The sequence below is a fragment of the Haliotis rubra genome, unplaced genomic scaffold (assembly GCF_003918875.1).
Source record: "Haliotis rubra isolate DU_JTF1 unplaced genomic scaffold, ASM391887v1 Scf163, whole genome shotgun sequence".
Classification (NCBI taxonomy): Eukaryota; Metazoa; Mollusca; class Gastropoda; order Lepetellida; family Haliotidae; genus Haliotis; species Haliotis rubra.
The window spans coordinates 1,352,276-1,368,805 of NW_025765592.1; the positions used below are offsets into that span (position 1 = coordinate 1,352,276).

The window sequence follows — 16,530 nt, forward strand, 5'->3', positions numbered from 1 at the left end:
AGATGCGCGTGCGGGTGGCGCAGCAGAGATCACAAAACAGTCAAGAATTCTGGGATACCATTCGGGGCGAAAACAATAACAAAAGCAGAACCAGTGCCGGGGCTCTAGATCAGTGTCCCTTTAGGCAACGGACATAAAATGTTTTCACATTGTATATAACGAACATCAGCACCATCACCTGAAATATGTAAGTCGATTTTTGTCATTGAGTTGTTTATATTCATACATTTACATTTTAATTTAATTCTTTAATTTTGTTCAGGATACTGTAATGAACATACGAAGGCGCGTCGCTTTTACCGTTAAATAGTTCACAGTTACGTCCCTTTGCTGCATCTATGGCAACGCATCAAAGATATGGCTGTTACAGCGCCCAAAAGGAGGATATTTTAGTTTGTTGCCTGTTTTCTTGTGGTAAAGTATATTCGCTTATATTTTTTGGTTTGTTAATGATTAAATAGTTAAGGCAATAGTGATAATTTCCTCTTGCTAGCTATATAAGTCTTAATTTAGCATCGACTCTACCTGGTCTGTCGGAAGTTAGACAATAATATTGATAATAGTGCATTTATATTGAGCTTTACTCCACGCTCGTTGCACGCTCAAAACGCACATTAAAAGTCTAGTTAAGGAAAGTCTTTTTAAACAGAACGATTTGAATGTTGGAGCAAGTCTTATTTCGATAGGAAGTTGATTCCATTCTGTCGCTGCCGAGTGAGAGAAAGAGAGATGCTCAAAGCTTGTAGTGTTAGTTTTCAGGACACAGAGGAGATGTTGTGCTTGAGATCTGAGAGTTCTCAGTGGGCTGTAAGGCTGCAGTAGCTCACACGAATACTCTGGTGCATCACCAGCATTGCATTTTTATGCAAGGCACTGACTTTGTAGGAGACACGTTCAATTTTTAGTCACAATGAATACTTGTATTCACTGTCTAACACACTATTTACAACAGTCACTTTCAGAGAAATCTGAAAATAGATTTTAAGATATGGTGAATTTACTCAGATGTATGGAACAGGTTAAAATCCTAGGTGGCGCTGCGCCGTGGCGACACGTATTCAAAGAGCTCTGTGATTTATTGTTGAGTTTTGTTGTAAATTGAGTTTATATTTCTTAACTTGTGAAGATTAGTGCACAAATGTTGTATTCATCATAATGAAGAAAGCAATGAGCACTGGGTTAGCGGTAACGTTAACAGGAATCATCCTATTCCATCAGCTATACTGCGCGACCGCTACAAGTCCGTTGGACGTTATTCAAGATGGTGGACATCCTGTTCCTCAGCATCTCTCTCGACGGTATGAATGCGATCAGCTCTTGCATTTCAACACTTTCTCATCGGATTACAGTACGCCACTTGATTTACCAAAGGAATGTTCCAGGAATGATGCTAAAAAGCGGAAAAGAGGTAAAAAGGGGGGTTTGAGACAACGTGTACGAGTAAGGAAAACTCCCCCTCCTCTACCTACAATAGTGCTTTCCAACGTCCGATCCTTGTGGCAACAACTGCCGGAACTTGAAATAAGTGTCAAATATTTGTATGAATACCATGAGTCATGTTTACTATGTTTCACTGAAACATGGCTGAACAACACAATCCCCAATGATGCGCTACGGATCCAGGGCTTCAACGGTCCTATATCAGACTGGACAGGGACAGCGGCATTACTGGTAAGAAAGTCGGAGGCGGAGTGTGCATATATATCAATGAAAGATGGTGCAGTAATTATGTTGTAAGAGACACTGCATGCACGGAGGATAAAGAACTCTTATCCATATCGATGAGACCCAAGTATTTGCCAAGAGAATTTGGTCAGATATTTATATCAACTGTCTATACCCATCCGAAGGCAAATTCAAACAAAGTGGCGGACATACTGTCTGCTCACATCAGTAAGCTCGATGCCCTTTCACCTGATGCACCAAAACTGATTGTTGGGGACTTCAACGGCTGTGTGTTAAATAAAGCACTGCCTCATTATCACCAATATGTCACTTGTGAGACGCGAAAAATAAAACCTTAGATCTGTGCTATGGTAACATAAAAGAAGCCTATAAATCGTATGTGAAGCCACCACTTGGTCAGTCAGATAATAACGTTGTTTATCTCGTTCCCCAGTATAAACAAACTCTCAAATCACAAAAACCAACAGTAAAATCTATTAAAATCTGGACAAAAGAATCTATTAATCAACTGAAAGGTTGCTTTGACTGTACAGTGTGGTATAACTTCCGCGAATCATCAACTGATCTGGATGAGCTGAACGACATTGTAGCAGATTATATCAAGTTCTGTATCGATGATATTGTTCCTTCAAAAACCATAAAACTTTTCCCAAACAACAAACCTTGGATTAGCATTGAATTGAAAGGACTTCTCAATGACAAGAAGAGTGCTTTCTTCACAGGGGACAGAACTCGAGTGAAAGAAATACGAGATATCAAACGTGTGACTAAAAAATGTAAACTTGAGTACAAAAAGAAAATAGAAAAGGAATTTCAAAGTAATAACTTGAAAGCAGCGTGGAATTGAATTAAAACCATGATTGGCAACGACAGTAAATGTAAAGTCCTGAACACTCAAAATGATGTCTTATTTGCGAGAGATCTCAATCAGATTCAACTCAAGATTTGATGTACATAACTTCTCTCAGACAAGAAATGCCTTCATTCAAAGCCTACCAGAAGATGATAATTTAGTAATCACCGACCTTGATGTGATGCTAACATTTAGGAAGATTAATATTGGGAAATCAATCGGCCCCGACAGAATACCTGGCATTGCACTACAAGAATGTTGTGAACAGTTGTGCGGGATATACAGAGTGATGTTTCAGATGTCTGTCGACACCCATTATATACCAACAATAGGGAAAACCTTGCATATAATCCTCGTTCCCAAAAAGTCAAAACCGTCAATAATTAATGACTACCGCTCAGTGGCCCTTACTCCAATAATCATGAAATGCTTTGAGAGAATTATCTTGAACTTAATTAAGCAAAATACTGGATATCAAAAGGATCCTTTACAATTTGCTTACAGGGCCAGGCGTGGGGTAGAAGATGCACACATTTCACTGTTACATAAGATCTATACTCATCTAGAGAATTGAAAATCTTATGTAAGAATCCTCTTTGTGGACTTCTCTGCTTTCAACACAATCCAGTCACATTTGATGATAAGGAAATTATTCAACATGAAAGTAAATAGTAACATAATCAAGTGGGTAGAGGCCTTCTTAATTAACCGACCTCAACATCTTCGGGTCAATTCAACGCTTTCTGACGTTAATCTTGTGAGTACCGGTGCTCCTCAAGGCTGTGTCCTGTCCCCTGTCTTCTTCACACTCTATACAAATGACTGTATATCTCATTTATCCACCTGTTTGAATTTCAAATTTGCTGATGATGCCGCTTTGGTTGGGTTTATTCGTCAATCGGAGTTAGAGTACTGGAAAAATATTGATGCGTTTACTTCATGGTGCAAAGACAATTACCTCTCCCTGAACATAAAAAACCCAAAGGAAATGATAATTGACTTCCGAAGCAGAAAAAACAAACTGAAACCTGTTTGTATTGATGGACAGGAAGTAGAAACAGTAGAAGAGTATAAATATCTGGGTACTATCATTGATAATAAACTTTCATGGAAATCAAATTCACATCGTGTACATAGGAAAGCACAACAGAGGCTTTCTTTCTCCGAAAATTGCGATCATTTAATGTAGACACTAATATCTTAAAATTATTTTACCAAACATTCATTAATAGTATTTTAACTTTCTGCTTTCATGCCTGGTATGGCAATCTTCCTCTTACACAGAAAAATAATCTTGACAAAATTGTAAACATATCAAGCAAAATCTGCGGCTTCAATTTCGAACCTCTACCTTTTCAGTATGAGTCAAAAGTTAAGAAGAAAGCTCTGGCCTTTCAGTTGGATCCATCACACTTTTTAAATGAATGTTATGAACTTCTGCCTTCTGGCTGTCGTTTCAAAATCATGTATTACAAAACTAATAGAACTTCAAAATCATTTGTCCCATACAGCATAAAACTTCTAAATCTTCCTTCAAAATTGTAATAGTGAAATCTATGATGAGGCACGAGTGATTATTATATCATGAACTTTGATTATGTTATAATTCAACTTTATATTCTGATTAGCTTGGCATTGTGTATATATACTTTAAATGATTTGTTGTTATATGCTTGTATTGGCTCTTTGAATGCAAAACAAATTTCCCTTGCGGGACATTAAAGTTTATCTTATATTACCTTATCTTATCTTATCTTAAATTTTTACCAGACCATCGGGCTGGCTAGCTGTGAACTTAGACCATCCGTCAAAAATCTAGCCTGACTCTGGTAGTCAGACGAGCCTTATTTCATACACTGGTGATGTCATGTTTTCGCGTGAGAGTCACAATTCCTGATGCATTTTGTATCCCCCCTTATATTTCCAATATTTCTAAGCTTGAGGAATTTAAGCAGCTTCTGCTCAAGTTGCTGATGTGGTTATTATTAGGTCTTCAGAAGAAAGTCTGGAAGACATACTATTATTATCCGAATATTCTTCTTCTTCTTCTTATTTGTACAAATTTTGTGACAGCTCTCCTGAACTAACTACTTGGTCGATTTTCATGAAACTTTCAGGGATGATAGCCTGTGTGCTGAAATTGATACATAGTCGAAAAAATCCAGGCTTCCGGTAAGGGCAGACAACCCAAAATGTCAAAATCTTTACACTTCAATATCTCAAAAACTATAAGAGATCAATTGACCAAATTTTCACTCAATGTAGACAACACCATTCCCCATCGATACAACACATACCTGAAGTTGGCCGGCAGGTCAAATTTTGCGCTATTTTGAAAAAAACGATTTTTTGCCGATTTCCCCTTTTTGACGGTGCCTGTGTTTGAAAATCTTCTTCTCAAGAACGGCAAATAGTACAATCGTGTTCGATATATGATTTTAAAGCCCGGACTACTTAAAGCCTTCAAGGCATATCGATATCTTGAATAGTTTAAGAGTTATCACCCTTGGAATTTGGTCAATTTTTCTAAGACGCATTTTCATAGGGTTAAAAAAAAGGTCACAACTCTGCAAAAAATCAATGGATTCCATTTTCCTAAGTACCAACCTGTAGGTAATTGAATGGGAAACATTTTTGCTTTACATCATGGTTATGTAAAAATCCATAATTACGTCACCATTACGACACAAACACAACCTTCGCGATTTGTCACATTTCCGCACCTTTTAGACGGTGCCTGTATTTAACAATCTTCTGCTCCTGAACGGCAAATATGACAATAGTGTTCTATATATCGTTTTAAAGCCCACACTCCGGACTACTTAGTGTGTTCAAGGCATGTCGATATCTTGAATAGTGTCGGAGGTATTGCCCTTGGAAAGTTGGTCAATTTTGGCAAAACGCTTTTTTATAGGGTTCACAGCTCTGCAAAAACACAATGGATTTCAGTTTTCAAGGTACCAAACTATAGATAATGAAATGTGAAACATTTTTGCTTCACATTATTATTATGTAAAAGTCAATAGTTACATCACAATCACGGCACAAACAGGTAGGGACATTAGGATTTCGCATTTTGTCAGTTGTGACAGTTGTGAGATAGCTGGAGGAAGCGTCGTAAAATCTAGCAACTATCACTGCTTCCTGGTTTTCTAGTGCCCACAGAAATAGTTCCCTCTTTAACAGGCCGTAACGCCGTTGTTCTTAGGTCTACAGCCAAAACAATTAGTGTTCTGGAATTGCCAGGGTGTGATCTCTCCAGCAGTTTGCTTACCAGCCTGACTGTGACAGGAATACGCTTGACTTTTGACAACAAAATCTACAATATTTACCGGTAATCTCTTTTAGTATATGTCTGTAGATATTGCTGTATTATTTTGCTTTGTTTGACTGTGTCTTCCTGTTTGTTTTTCTGCAGTTTGTGAATTTTCCGTTTGTGTCAGCAGCATTGAATCAATGCCAAATTAATCTCAAAAACACTAATGGGCGCTCCAGCTGGCGTCCAAAGAAACAGTACAAGTAAAGGTAGCCACGGGAGTGTATGGGGAAGCCTGAAGACCGTCAGTATTGCCCAGGAGGCAATCCTAGTTATTATATTATTATTATTGTAGGTTTATTTATATAGCGCACATATCCAGGCAACTAGTGCATGCTCAAGGCGCTGAGCATGGTTCTCCAAAGATGACTCAGAATCAAGATGGATACCTAGACCTTTAACTACCTCTGCTGTCTGAATGACACAACTCCCAATAGGTATGCAATTGGACCGCCTCGACTTGGGTCCAACTATAAGGCATTTTGTCTTGCCATCATTGAGTCTGAGTTTGTTGCTCAACGTCCAGGACTTAATGTCCTGAGAATAGAGGGATGTTTGTTCCAGAACTTCAGCAGCCTCTGCCGGCTTGGGGAGACATTGTTTCAGCTGTTGTGTCGTCGGCATAGTGGTGACGTCTAATCCAGTGTCTGTCAATGAGTTTACCAAGCTGTCTTGTATATAGCGTGAAAAGGATCAGCTCAAGGACTGACCCTTGTGGCACACCGCTTGTAAGTAGGACATGTTCTGATAGACAGCCATCTACAAGCACTGACTGGTCCTTGAGGTAGGACTTAAACCAACTCAACGCCATTAACTGGATTCCAAAGTCCACATTGAGGTGGGAAATCATTATGGTCTGTCATATCAATCGCTGGGCTAAGGTCCAGCAAGACGAGCAATGCTAGATTCCCCTCATCAACTTCAAGTCTGAGGTCATTCAACACCCCGAGGAGGGCTGTTTCAGTGCTGTGATGTTTGTGATACCCAGATTGAAAGAGGTCATCTAAGTGGTGAATTTCCAAATGTTCAGAGAGTCTCAGACACACTGCTGTTTCAATCAATTTATTTCTTTTTTTTCTCCATATTTTTATTCCAGATAAAAACCTTTACATTTAGAGGTCCGGCCCTAGGTTACCAACGGACCCCAAAAAGCATGTCACCTTACATTGATCTGGATGTTTTTTTAAAGAATTATAAAAACACACACAGACATCCACTAATGCATGACTAAATATTGTTCATAGTTTTCAATAATCTATTTATTTTAGAAAAACATTCTGTTGACTGATCCCTTGCAAAAAAAATAATCAAATACATTAGTAATTTAAGGAATTCATTAACACTAGGCTGCTTGGCTCTCAAAAGGTTAGTGATAAAGCATCCAACTTTTATAAAACTTGAGTTGATTACTATTTTTTAATAATTTTTCCCTTTTGAGTATGTATCTTTTTGAAGCTTTTTTTATAATAAGAGTAAAAAGTGGTTTTACATTAATGAATTTGCACCTATAAAGAAAAAACTTTGCAATGAGCAATAGAAAGTCAAATATCTTGTCAGTAACCACATTTTCCTTTACGTTGTTTCAAAAGTGAACAAGACAAGCTCTGTGGATAGTCATGTTGTAAACATGATGATCACAGCCATTGCTTGTGTGTAACTAACCACTGGAGTAACTCATTAAAAATTCTTCATAACATCACATTCCCATTTAATTGTTTCCCTTTATGCATTGTAGGAAGATATGAAAAACACAAAGATCAAAGAACAAGACAAGGTGCGTCATGTTGTAAACATGATGATCACATTTGCCTAACCACTGAGCTGGCAAAGATCAAAGGCCAGGCTAGTGATCCAGCGAGGTTGAGGTGTCGGGGTCGAGCCCACCTGTGACTGGGTGTAAAAACCTTGGAGTCAACTTTGTGTGCAGACTCTTTCAGTGTTGTCACAACCCTAGTGTACAGTGCACAACCCATGAATCTGTTGGTATATGACCAGATGGTGACCACATGAATACGTGCAAACACCTAGTTGCGGGTACAGCAACATGCAGTGAACATGGACAAGGTACTGTGACTATGCGTCCCAGTCCACCAAGCTGTGAATGGGTACCTTGTTAGGATGAGAAAGCCACAATAACTCGGTGTGCCTAGTGGCTGCAAGAGTTGTATTCTCCCCAGGGAGTTGAGATTGATAATGCGATGTGCCGTTGAGATTGGCATCCAGTGATCGAGGAAAAATATACCAGCACATTGATTATGCACTTGTTGCCTGGATATGTGCGCTATATAAATATCCTATAATAATGATAATAACCAAACGAACATGTTTAAGTTTAAACAAAAAAGTGTTAGTAGTTAATATTTGATTAATTATTCTATACTGAAACCAGCGAAGTTTTAGTTCCTGAGTTGTAACGTAAATGTATGGTGTTCATTCTTCCTTTTTAAGAATTTTATGGAATTGTCAATAGTGTTAAAAAGTATTCAAACACTCTTGAAGTACATACACTCTCAAACAGTTCAGTGGAAAAAAATCCTTTGTGTTGTTGAAAAAATATGTAGTGTTTGGAAAGGCTCTAAACATGTTTATTTTTCCTTTATATCTTCGGATATTGAAGCTAAAGGTCAGGAAAAGTGGGAACTTTAGTTTCCAAAATGGTTTGGAGTGAAGTGCTTTCAATCAATTTTGATAGAAAAGGTAGATTGGACACTGGTCTGACATTCTTAAATGCTTCACTATCTAAGAAGGATTTTTTTAACATAGGTTTGACAGTGGCTTGTTTGAAAGGTGATGGCATTGTTCCAGACCTGACACTGCAATTCACTATGTTCACAATTTCAGGCAGAAGAATTGTCACATTGCCAAGAATGAGCCGAGTGGGAATGGGATCCAGAAGACCTGAGGTGGGCATGGACTTCTGAATCACTTTCATTATCTCCTCTTGAGAAACTCCTTGAGCTCACCAAGATTGTAAAGGTGGAGAGGAAATGTGTCTTCAACCTTAGGAACTTGGTCCGTGTTGAAATGTTGTCAGATTGAACTGATTTTGTTCTCACAGAATTGTGCAAATGCATTTGCTATTTCAGTTGCGGTTCCAAAACTTGGTAGTTTTGAGTGAATTTGCTTTCCCATTGGGGAGAACATAACCTTGTACAGGGCGTTTGCATCTCAATCTATTTCTGATTTTACTGTTCATGAACTCTGATTTTCCATCAGATTGACCTTGTTCCTGGCCATGTAAAATAACTGATGATCAATCTCTAGCTGACTCTTCTGCCATTTCCTCTCTGCTTGCCATCTCTCCGCCTTAGCCTGACTACTTCAGAAGTAAACATCCAGGTAGAGTCGGGTCTGTTGGGAATGAGCTCTTTCTCGGGAGCATGTTTGTCCAGCAGTTCCAGCAAAACAGTGTTATACAAGCTGACAAGGGTCATTTTACACTTGTCGATTTAAAAGGATTAGCGAAACAATGGAAGTGGGGGATTAAACCTGGGGAACATGTCAAAAAATTGTTTGACAAAAGTTATTTATGCCTGGCAAGATGATTCGTTTATTTCCAGTCATAACACAAACATGTTCATTTTTATACATTTGTTCGTTCATTCATATATACACTTTATCATTCACAAGCACTTTTCATACATTTTTCAAGGACTGCCAGTAATGTCTCCTCTCATTGCTTTTAAACATAAATCCTTGATGAACTAATATTCTTCCTCCACAGTGGGACGGAATGAACTTAAGATGTACCTGAGCCATGATTGAGAATGGTTTGGTAAATATATCATTCCTTTCTTTATACTCTCTGTGAAAAGTGTTCACAAATAAGCAGTCCTTTTGCAAAGAAAATTAGCAAGTGGTGAACTCGTTATTTAAACCATGGGCAAGAACTCACTCTTGCAAAGTATATTCAGTAAGTGGTGAACTCTTCAGGAGCTGACACCACCCCGTACTGTCAATCAATCAATCTTTATTTCAGTACTTAAGAAGGCCACAGGCCTGTAGTACATTTAGAGTTTACATGAGTAGATAGAAGTCATTTATAAATTCTTGTCTGTAACAACAATAATAAACTCATAGAGTAGTATTAGGATGGGGCTCCTGCCGCAGTTGGTGTTCTATTGGGTTATATGTGTCTGAATCATCCCCCATCGATGTGATGAAATGGTGTGTTTGATGGTGGACCATGGTTGGATGTGCCTTTTTTTTCTCTTTTTTTCAAATGTAGCCGTAATATTGAGCGACGAAGTGCTGGTTGGGGTCTGCCATAAACTCATCAAAGTCGGCCAAGGAGTAGGTTGAGTATGGGGCGGTGCAGTCTTTGGTCTTTAGGCTATAATCGACTAAAGTATCCATGAGACATTGTAATCATTCGGTACCCAAAAGACCTGAACTATCGTACAGGGTCGTGAATTGCCCTTGACTAATCACTCGACGTAGGGCTGAGTAAATATCGAGTCCACTGACGTCCACCCCGATGCAACTGAACAACCGTTTCTCGATCAATCTCCACATGATGATAAATATAAATATACGAATCATCAGACCATATAGGGTCAGTAGCATGACGTCGATCCCTTCCCTCGAGTTCACCGGGCTGATACAAATACCTCACGCTGATCCGACCCGATAGTTTTTTCTCGTTTTTTTACCCTTGGATGGTGGTGCGGCTGATTCAGCCGTCACGGATTTCATTTTAATGGCCTTGGTGTTTTTTTGGTCGATGAGTCGCGTCACTTTGTTGTTGATCGCCGACACAACTCGAGGTAAACGGGTCACCCATTCCGTCGATCGTGAGCTCTGGGTAGCACCCGTGCCTTTTCAGTATCCCCGAGGGCTGTAGTAAATCTTCTTCATGATTTATGTAGTTCACGATATTTTCCATTCAATACAACTGTGCCCGTACGCGTTAGTCATGACACCATTATGAGCACTCCATCGTTTCATATCCATGGGTGACGAGGATGTTTTATTCAGGGTGATTCCATAGATTTTGTGTTTGTCACTTCTGAGCACATTCATTTGGTGTTTGAACGTGCGTTTATCGAAGAGAGCCTGTTTGAAGAGGGTGTGCTTGATGTGCTGTTGAACCACGTATTTTTTCACACCCTTAGCCTTTCGGATCTCACCGTTGTCGGCTTTCAAGATGGAATACATTTTAGTTCTGAATCCGACGTATTACATAATGGGTATATCTGCGCATTCGTCCTTCATTTTTCCTAGGACCTTTTTATTGGTCGTACTGTGTAAAGCGTGATCTGGTTGATAATCGCTTGTATCGTACAAATCTATGTTTTCTGCCATGCCTCGTACACGTCCTCGGTACGAATTTTTAAGAGCAACACCTATTACCGATTACCATATTGACTTTTTAACTTGTTGTAGTAGAAAAATGTTTGGATAGGTCGAGAATACACATCCTGACATAGACTGGTTGATTTAATGTGATGTGACTTTTGTTCATATGTAGAGCCGCCAAGTCATTATCAAATAGCTTGCTTCGATTAAAGGCCGGGGCTCACTATTAATTTTCTCAGTTTTTCTTCTTCATTGGATCTGACTAATTTCACATTGACATGTTTCCTTAAATTTTCCATGTTTTTTCCAAAATCAGAGTTATTCATGAGCTTATACAGGTTTTTCTCAAAATCAGTGGTTGCTTTTTTCCTCAGATCAGTATTCAATCAAATGTAAGGCTCCATCCAGGGCCTTGATCAAATTTTAGAACTCGGTGTATTTTTTTTCAGCTTTATCCCCAACGACAGTTACAGCTGTAGATTTCTATAATGCACGATGTACTTGGTCTTATCCATCAAGCTGGGTAAGAGTTTTTCCACCTGAGCTTGTTTAGTCATTCCCAACAATTCTTGCTGATAGTCCGACATCCATTCTCGATCGACCATCAACTGTTCAGGGGCCAGCGGATAACTGTTGTGGGCAGCGTGGAGTTCCGCGGGATATTCCAAGTCCATTTCAAATACGTATCCCGTCTCAAAGTTTTCGGGGATAGCCATAATGTTCTTCTGTTCTTCGTTTTAAAATGGTCGCTATCAATCCATTCGAACTCAGCCCGTAGGCAAAGGTTGACTCATAGCCCAACCGTACAAATGAGTCGATGTTTTGTGAGTTCTACAGTCATCCTTCATCATACACATGGGCACGATTTTAGATAAAGTGTCCCTGATTGCTTTTACTTCGTGTTGTAGGCAAGTGAGAAATCGTTCATCCGCGTCATGTCCTCAGTAGATCACGGGAGCGTTCGTTTGTCCATTGTATCGAACGACCACATATCTGAACCCACAAGCTTCGTGTTCCTGCGTTTTGTACGTGAAACTTTGTTCGGTCGTGTCGGGCATGGTATGTTCGACCTGTTTGATGAGGGCTTCGAAGTCGGCGTAAAATCATGTAGGGCACAGACATTTGTTTGTTATAATGGTTAAATTGGAGAATATGTTTATTTTCTTTGGGCATGGCGATCCTAACAGTGGTCTGTACCACACCTCTACAGTCTTCCTTATGCGATTCAAGAAGATCTAGTCTACTGTAACCATGCAGGCATCGTTTGCAGAAGTGTTTCTTTTCTTTATGGTTTGATTGATCGTTGAATTGTGTGCTCAAACTTTTAATCCACGTATAGTGAAATTGATTATTTTTTTCGACTAGGAATACATGTACATTGATCCTGGGTATGTTTTCCGGAGCGGAGATTATTCTGTGCATGATAGTACCCTTATAAGAATCTCATTTTCACTAGGGCAATCCATTTTTTCGACCTGACACCAAGGTTGCTCGAACTTCCAATTAGACATATAGAGTTGCTACAATATACAGGATACACTCCGACAACAAAAACTATGGCAAAGCAAATCACTGCAACTTTCCAAGAAATGGGCATTCGTGCAGTAAATCGATTGCACACCAGCTCCTACTGGAAAACATGCACGGCACAACAACCTCGTGTCCGATATCTCGACGGTAGACTATCTCGGGGAAACACCTGCAACCACTCTCCGATCTTCCAGCCTTTGTCGACGACCTCTACGTGTTTGGCCATCTATCTCGCAAAGACATCATGCAGCACAAGGGAAGCATCCAGTGTATGATGGGAGAGCACGGCCACGCGAAAAAAAATTGTTGGACTACTCCACTGGATACTACGCACCACCTACAAAGAGTATACCGAAGCAACCAAAATGTATGTGACACTTCTCCACATGGTGCAAAAGACGAGTGCAGAAGCTATTGCCAGCACGATCCAAAAGATCAAAAGCGAAACCCAGCAGAAATCGCTACGAGCATGGAAAGCCCAAACCGACGACGAAGCCCCCTTTTGCAGTCTTCGTGGCCACGGACTAGGGATCTACAGCATCGACTACACCCAAGACTATTCTGGCGTCCTAGACCGCAAACAGCTTCGTGCAATTCCTCTGTTGCCAACATGGATTTGTCGAACAAGAACAAGATCTCGTGGAAGCTATCGAAAGCGGAAAACCCACCATCCTGGACAACACTCACTCGGTCGGCAACCATGTTTTCACGTGGGTAGAGACAACAAAGTCTGGCAAAATGATGCGCACCAAGATGTACAACAAAGTCCGAGAACCAATTGGCAGCCATCTTGCCGACAACGTAGATTGTCCAAACGAGCACCTCCACAAAACCTTTCTCCACCCAGATGTACAACAACGAGGTTGCACTCGCATAGATGTGTCACTGTACGCCTGCCAAGACACCGACATGCCCACCAACAGAGCAGAAAACGTTTTGCAAGACGTGTTGGAGCGAGTTTCGTTGTACAACCAGCAGCTATGCAGTGGCTTCGTCTCGCAGAAAAGATAGACTGCTGTTTGGTCCTAGCTGACCGTCCACAGCAAACAATTGTCGTGTGGTACGCACATTTGAAAAAATGTGTCTGGACTACACATTCGTCCAACTAACACAGAATCCTGTGAATATACCATCGATTGGGCCATAGGAGACTTCAGCCCACTCCGATGCTATACCAAAGGTGAGGACACCAAGACGGTGCTAACTGCAAGCAAGAAGCCAACAGCTCTACACCCATCCGGCATAGATCCAGGCGTATTTCTCCCGGCATCTCCACACATCAAATGGCAATGGAGACAGAAGAAATGCCCAAAGCTGGGCAGAGAAGGATCTGACCATGGAGCATACCACGACTATGTTGGTTGACATCTTGTCTAGGCTGGATGACGACGACAAACTCCAGGAGTAAATAGAAAGCGTCGAGGAGGAACAAGAAGAGACGCGTCTGGATATCCAGAAGGTGCAGCAGATGGTAGAATTGGCCCAAAAGTGGACCTACCTCTGGAAGGTCGTCCACAAGACCTGGAAGCACAGCACACTGGCTAGCACGCCGGCCCACATACCGGTCGACGAGAAGACAGAAACGCCCAAACCAGTTTCCACGGTCCACCCTGGGGACCCCTTCCACATGGAGTAGAGAAGTCGATGTGTGGAATCCAGCCTATTTGGAAAAAAGTATTGTAGTAGGGTATACGAACCATGCGTTTGGTTTTTTCGTCCGGGCATGCACCCTACTTTCCGTACCACAAATTCCACGAAAAGCAGTTGGAATAGCAAAACGGGCCTAGACAAGTCTACGACTCCATTCCTCCTTTGCAACCCCAAGCCCACGATTGTGCATCTGCAAAAATACTAGGCGAGCTGTTGGAGGGTCTGTCTAAAAAACTACCGGTATACAATTGGGGCAAGACTAGACTATTTGCTATCGGTTATGGAAAGAGTCTGTGGACTCGTACTTCTAGAGGTGGCGTTGTGTTGTAGTATACAACGTAGTTTTTTTGTCTATGCATCTGGAAGGGGTTTGGTTTCTATATGTACGATTCTAGCTTTCTTCTTGGTTGGTGTTGTGCGAATGGACCCTAGACAACATAGAGCTCGTTAGGATGAGAAAGCCACACTAACTCAGTGCGCCTAGTGGCTGCAAGAGTTGTATACTCCCCAGGGAGTTGAGATTGGTAATACGATTGAAGTTGAGATTGACATCCAATGAACGAGGGAACAACTACCAGCGCCTTGAGCATGCACTAGTTGACTGGATATGTGAGCTATATAAATATCCTATAATAATAATAATAATAATAATAGAGCTGGGCTTTGCTTTTTCGACAGATCTATATCCGCTACGGCATTGTCCATCCAATGTCTGTGTATGGGAATGTCTACATCGACTTTGGGTGCTCCATTTTCGTCCACCGCTTGTAGATACAGGATAGGTTGCTCGGTCCCACTACATCTGTTTTGCAAACCTATGGATGTAATAGATCCCTTCTGGAAAGTCTACACATTTCTGGATGGCGGGCGTAGTCTTTTGTAGTTCTAGATATTCTTCCTATTCTGACATGTTCTCTATTTCCTCTATCTTCCTGCGCTTGTCCAGATACCACAACCTGTATTTTCTTTCAATGAATTTCTTTGCCGGTTTTGTCGAAGAACGGTCTTACGGAGGATTCAATCTTGATTTGCAGGGTGTGTTTGTACACTTCGTCTCGAGAGAAATCCTTTTCTACCAACCAATATGTTTGTCGCTTGAAACAGTCCGTCTTCGTCAGAGCTCCAGATAAGATTCAGCTCATGTGGGTATTGTACCTACTGTATTTTTTTGGAGTGGGTATTATGAATGTTGAGTGGGTATTTCACTGCTTTCAAATATGTGCGTATTTCAGTCATTTTACTCTCTTAAGTATTATGTCATTGAGTAAGTTTACTAAGCAGGTATGTCCTGCCTTATGTCATACCCAATCAAAACCAACTTAAATATAATGGAAATGATTTCATAAAAAATCACTCATCCTATACTGACAGTACAACACTTGTCCTATACTAACAGTACAACTTGATAGCAATCGATGTCTTTTTCATTACGCAAGCGATTTTTTATAAGTATATACCGTACGCTTTTGTTTTAAACTTTTAGCGTATCTAACATTTTAAATGTGTAATTGGTACGCAACAATTATTTTTCACTGTGTAATTGGAAATTTTCTATGCATATTTTACCTGGATACGCAGCTTATCTGGGCCTCTGCTTTCTTTTTCTCAAAGTAGGAGTCGTGTTGTCGTAGTACTCTTTCTAGCCCCTCTGTAGTCCAAACAGGGCTCGTTTCGCCTGTTAGCGATTGGAGGACGATGCGTATGGAACGGTTGGTGGTTCGGGAGCCGAGAATGACGCATATCGGCTGGCTATTGCCCCTACTTTGTTTGTATCCGTATTGCGGAGAGCATATTCCACAACCAGTTGGGATTGTCTTTGTTTTTGGATATATGCTGTGGCTTCTGCGAAACTATCTTGCAGAGCTTCGATCTCCTTTTTGCGTAGTTATGCTCGTTCTTCCTGTATTTGTTTTTCCTTAGTGCCTTTTCGGCTCTTCGTCGTCAATTTTTCTGCCTTTTCGGACTCCAGTAAGTCCAGCAATTTCCTTCCTCGCGTTTGTGTAGACAAAGTAGAAATTTTGCGATTGGCAGCTATGTTCGGCATTTCTTGGAAGGGTTGGTCCAATTCCATCTCTGCCCAGCTTTGGGCATTTCTTCTGTCTCCATTGCCATTCGTTGTGTGGAGTTGCCGGGAGAAATACACCTGGATCCATAGCTGTTGGCTTCTTGCTCGCAGTTAGCACCATCTTGTTGTCCT

At 40.6% G+C, this 16,530-nt stretch overlaps 1 protein-coding gene across 4 annotated transcripts in view; it reads left to right on the forward strand.

The window, feature by feature from the left end:
• The first annotated feature begins 331 nt into the window (after positions 1 to 331).
• LOC124271753 (uncharacterized protein C20orf96-like) overlaps positions 332 to 16,530 on the forward strand; it is a 167,948-nt gene continuing 151,749 nt past the window's right edge. The window contains exons 1-2 of one of the 4 annotated variants that reach the window (XM_046706917.1): positions 338 to 414; positions 8,697 to 8,758. In XM_046706917.1, the coding sequence (XP_046562873.1) occupies positions 339 to 414; positions 8,697 to 8,758 (138 nt within the window). In that variant the 5' untranslated portion in view covers position 338. Of the gene's footprint in view, positions 415 to 8,696; positions 8,759 to 9,610; positions 9,631 to 16,530 lie in introns of those variants that run through there. The other 3 variants (XM_046706918.1, XM_046706920.1, XM_046706919.1) reach the window with 3 other exon arrangements.